Source organism: Manacus vitellinus, unplaced genomic scaffold (assembly GCF_001715985.3).
Source record: "Manacus vitellinus isolate BGI_N305 unplaced genomic scaffold, ASM171598v3 scaffold_332_pilon, whole genome shotgun sequence".
In the NCBI taxonomy this organism is placed as follows: Eukaryota; Metazoa; Chordata; class Aves; order Passeriformes; family Pipridae; genus Manacus; species Manacus vitellinus.
In genome coordinates, this window is record NW_021940474.1 from 3,633 (window position 1) to 8,917 (window position 5,285).

The following is a 5,285-nucleotide window of genomic DNA, read 5'->3' on the forward strand; positions in this document are numbered from 1 at the left end:
CCTGGGCGATGGGGTGGGGCGGGGGGAAGAGGCCAGGCACTGAGCACAGTGGCGAGGAGTCTCCCTACAGCTCCCCGGCCCCACGCCGTCCCGCTGCCAACTTGAAGGAAGCCCCAGTCCCGTCCCGTCCCGTCCCCCACCTTTTCGTTTTTCCTTTAATTTTTTCCTGTTCCCACACAAATACATATATATGTGTGTATATATATATGTATATACATATATATACACACTATATGTACACACTATTTACACAGTCTCTCTCTATATATACACACACACAAGTATGTACATTATCTATATATAAGGGAGCATTATATAAGGGGCTACAGTGCAGGAGAGTTATGGGGTGTCGTGCAAATGCCCTATAGAGTACAGGCCAAGCAGAATGTCTGTACATCTGCATTTATTATTTCTTGGAAGTAGTTGGAACAGACAGGGTTTGCCCATCAGAAGGAGCTGAGTTCCCAAGCTGGGAACACAACTGGCTGTGCTGATTTACAAGGCTTCTGGCTTCCCCAGTGAATCCCAGGTGAAGCAAGGCTGCCTGCTCCCCGCATGATAGCCAAGGCTGGGCAGGGACGATGCCCCCTCACTGTGGGCTCCAGCTCCTAACAGAGCTGGGCAGTATTTTTTAACAACTTGTGGGAAAAACAGGGTTTTTTGGAGGGTGCTGCATTTATGTACATACTCAGGCCACCTTCAGCAGAGAGTCCCTCGGAAATGAAAACGGGGGAAATGGGTGGGAAATGTTTCATTTCGGCCTTTCATAACTTCAATGTGAAGTGACTGAAGCAAAAGGCTTACAAACACATATTCAGGGACTTCTGCCTCCGCCTGCCCCGCTGGCAGCCGCGAGAGGGCGATCTGTATCCATTCACCCACCCATCCTTCCATCCGTCCAGGTAAAACCATGGCCAGGTACCGACGCAACACACACACCGATAAATACAGGGTATCGTTTACAGAAGATATCATACATTATCCTATACACGATATTACACCGCTCTCTACAGTGTGTAGCACCTATAGAAGGGCCTCCGAATGTCTATAAAAATACATATTTATATACATATACTACAGATACACACAATATATATTTACACAAACGCTATATATATACGCTACATATATGCACACTATATACACAGTCTCTCTATATACAAACACATATATACATTATCTATATACAACGGTTATAATTCTACAGTACATTGTGTAGATACACACAATATATATTTACACAAACGCTGTATATATATACACATATATATATATATATACACTACATATACCCTGCCTCCCAGGAATGCTGTGCCTGACGAGGAACGCCTACTCAATTTCACAGATCCATCCATTCCCAGAAGAATATTGCCACTTTTGATGACTCTGTGGATCACTAGAATTGAATGAAGGAAGTCCAGTCCTTTCAAGCACTGAGATTAAACACAGAAACACAAGGAGAAAATTAATTAGGCTGATTTTTTTCCCACAAAAAAGGAAATGGCTCTAAAAGATCAAATTTCCAGGTGACACATCAATTGCAGACATACCTCAAGTGGCAAAGTTTGGAATAATAAATAAAATAAAATGAAATTAAACTAGAAAGGAAAGTACAACAACATTATAGGAGTACAGGAAATGCAGTGAGACTGGCAGGCCGTTCACTTGGATGCTCTTTTCTTCTCCACATCATAACAGCAATGCAGAAACAAAGCTCTGAAGAGGAAATCACTCCTGTTCTTCCAACCTTTTGCAAAGAACCATCCTGTCCAAGCTGTCAGAAGCAAGGGCAGCATCCCTTACCTCCCAGCTGATAGAGGCTATCATCTCTTGCTCAAGAGCTTGAATGGAGCTAAGGTGAATCCCTCCACATATTCCATCACCAGCCAGAGTTCTTCATTGAAAAGGTAGCTGAAAGAAGAAACCCACAGCATGGAGATGAATGGGCCCAGCTAAATGACCTTATGGGAAAGACTGCAGTTGAGTTTTCTTGCCAGGTCACTTGTAAATGAAGAGAGAATCTGAGCAGGCTAAATGAGAAAGGCTCATCTGTGAAAAAGGAGATGTCCTAGATGGCAAGCAAGGCAAAAATGCAGTTTAGTGACAGCAGAGAGAAATGTGGAGCCAGAATATTGCCATCAGCTGCTTCATCATCTTAACTCCTCCCTTCCAGCCTGAACTCCAGGAAGCAGGCAACACAGACTTCTCCACGGGAGGAGAGTGTGCACCACTGAGGGCGGATGTTGGTCAACCCCTTGGAAAGCATTGCATAAAGTGCATTCAGAAACAGGGAAAACCATTTAAAACCTGGCACATTGTGTGGTTGTGCAAACAAGAGCCTAGTCTTCCTGGCATCCACAGCAACAGAAAGTAGAGGGAAAACCCCAAGGGCAATAATTTCTAGGTGGGTTTATCAGCACGTATCATTAAGGCAAAGATAAGATGATCAGTTTGAAAAAAAACAGACCCCAAAAGAACAGGGAGGTAGTGAACTGAAGGGCTGTGGCTTTAGGAAGACATGGCAGATGGAGGTTTTGGAAGACACGCTTCAAACTACCTATACCAGAAAAGGCCAAGGCAGACACAAGACAAGCTCCTCCCTGAAGGAGCTAAGAGACCTGTGCCCTGCTCCTCCCATCCGCTGCTGGTGGAAGAGTTGAGAAATAATGAAGAGCTCCATGTTCTTCCAGTGACCAAAGTGGCTTTTTAGCCCTTGGCTTGCAGTGTGTCAATGATGTGATAATCCCAGAACCACTCACCTGTCTATATAGCGAATGATATTGGGGTGTCTCATGCTACTCAGGACAACTTTTTCGCTTTGATGCTTTTGGTCTCCAAGTAAAATCTTCTTGATGGCCACCTAAAAGGAGATTGAAAGCCACAGACTTGAGAAGTCTGTTGCACAGGACCACAACGCACATGGAGCAGGTGTCTTTGGAATGATGGAGCCAGGGTGGGCCAAACTGCCTGGGATTAGACACCAGAGCTTCTTAACTGACAGGACAAGAGGCGATTCCTCCACTCGCCCTTGTGTGCCAGTTACAGGACACATGGCTATAGACATTTTGCCTTGTAAACTCTGGACAAATGGTCTCCAAACAATCAATCCATAGTGTGGGAAATCCCATCCTGAAAGGTCATGAGGGTTACACAGAAAAATATAATCCCTGTACTTTGTAACATGTTGAAGTTGGATTTTGCTACTCTAAAGAACGTTTTTAACCCAGTTCCTATTTGCAGTTCTTTTCTGGCTTTGAAAAGGAATAACCCATTCTAGGGTATTTTATGGATGTGGCCGGGGTTATGAGCAGCGCTCAGGGCCTTTAGATCCCTTGCAGACTCCTGTGTAAGTGCACTTCCCAAGTGCAGCACTGCAGCTGGGTAAGGAGCCACCAAGTAGCTGATGCATTAGCATAGTCAGTAAATAAGTCTGAGCAAAGGTGTCCTTCTCTGAAAGATACCCCTGCCCTCCTTGCCTTCTTTTGGGGACTTAATAAGGACAAGGTCTGTCCAAACCCTGTCTTGCAGGCTGACACTTGTCTGCCCTCAGAGGAACAGTCTCTGCAGCAAAGATCTCGTGGCCACCCAGAGCTGTGGCCACAGCTCCCAGCGGAGGGGAAAGCACTCGAGAGCTGCACAATCTGCCGGGGGTGCTGGCCCTTACCTGTCCTCCTGTGGCAATGTCAACTCCTCGGAAAACTGTTCCACAACTCCTAGAAACAGAGCAGCAGCCAAGAAAGGAGAAGGCGTTTAGGCCCTGGGTGAGAAAGCCAGCCCAGAGAGCAGAGCTCTGCTGCCCAGAGTGTTTATAAAACACTCGGCTTCAGCAGCAGCCCAGCAGCCCAGCAGCCCAGCAGCCCTCTGCCATGCAGGGTGGCCAGGAGAAAACATGGGACATACTCCACGTCCTGCTCCTTGTTACAGGCAAGAGACTGCCAGCATTGAGTTGTCTTTGACAATGCCTTCTGACCACAGTTATTAAATACTGATCAGGACTGACAGACAGGAGGATGTAAGCCCAGTGTCTGCCCATGTTTGCAGCTTGCCCGACTGCATGCTTGATAGGACACCAGCAAAATCCCTGGCCCATGGTTTTGTGGAAGTAGCTGAGATTGGACTTACCCTTGGCCAATTTGCTGCTGTAAAGTGTATTTCTTCGCAGGGTTCCCCTCACTCACAATGCCCTCTGAAAGAAACAACATGAAAGATGCTCGTGTGAAACAGAGATACCACCTTGCAGCAGATCCGAAAGGCAGCCCCACTGTGCAGGGCTGTGAGCCCTTTGTAGTCAGCTGGTAACAACAACAACAACAACAACAATAACCACAACAGCAGAGGCAGCTCCGAAGCACAGGTGGCTCTACAAAGACTGATTTTCCACAGTCTTTTGAGGGTTTACCTTGTCAGGAAACTAAGCCCATGGAGGAATGCTCAGAGGAGACAGAAATCAGAAAAAAACAGGCACCAATGCAAGAGTTTGTTGTCTACAAACTTTAAGGAGAGCTGGAGCAACAGAGCCCTTATTTTCTTGGGAAGAAAGACTCCGTGTGATTCAGCCAAAGGTTTAGTAGTTTTGAATGCACTAAGTTAAGTGCATTAAAAATTAAATTTTGACAATAAATTGAGTTTTGGAATCTACTGTTATGAACAAGTGCCATTTTCAGAACAGAAAAAATATTATCAGGTGTTTACAGGAGAGGGTGGAATCTGCCCAACCTTTCAGCTGTTTGCCAAAAAAAGCCTTTATGTTGTTCAAGAGCAGCATCTCAAGTTCTAATCCCTGAGAATGGGGCTTTAAGAACTAGGACCCTCATCACGGATCAGCAGGCTGAGTTCTGAAGAGGACCTTACCTGTGCCATTTGAAGAACCACACTGCTTGTCTTCAACCTTAGAGATTTCAGCAAAGTCTTTGTACTCCAATGACTTCTGAGTCAGTAGAGTTTGGGACAGTCACCATTCTGTCCCTTGCAAAGTTGGATAGTTACACACAATAACAAAAGGGTCATTTGACACAAGGCCACTTTCTTGCTCAGTTTGCATAGATTTTCTCAACTAGATTGTGCAGACAAGCAGGTAACCCCTGGGCACAGTTATTGCTATGTGTCCTGCAAGGGACACTCTGGCTCAACTTGGAAGTTCAAAACCCCTCTAAGCAAGGTCAACCCCAGGAGGATGCAGGCCTGTGTGTTGTTCTGAAGAGCACTGAGGTGGAGGTTCTCAGCACCCAGACAAGAGCAGGGACACAAGGGGCAGAGCGCTGATGGACTCAGCTCTGGCTTGCAGG

The 5,285-nt window shown here is 46.0% G+C and overlaps 1 protein-coding gene across 1 annotated transcript; it reads right to left on the bottom strand.

The window, feature by feature from the left end:
- Positions 1–1,262: 1,262 nt before the first annotated feature.
- Positions 1,263–4,511, bottom strand: LOC108641438 (serine/threonine-protein kinase PAK 3-like). The gene is made up of 5 exons (XM_029961394.1): positions 4,123–4,511; positions 3,665–3,713; positions 2,760–2,860; positions 1,804–1,911; positions 1,263–1,433 (listed from the first exon to the last, which is right to left on the bottom strand). The coding sequence occupies exons 1-4, from the start codon at positions 4,200–4,202 to the stop codon at positions 1,824–1,826; spliced, it is 318 nt and encodes a 105-aa protein (XP_029817254.1). The 5' UTR covers positions 4,203–4,511; the 3' UTR covers positions 1,263–1,433; positions 1,804–1,823.
- Between the last annotated feature and the right edge of the window lie 774 nt (positions 4,512–5,285).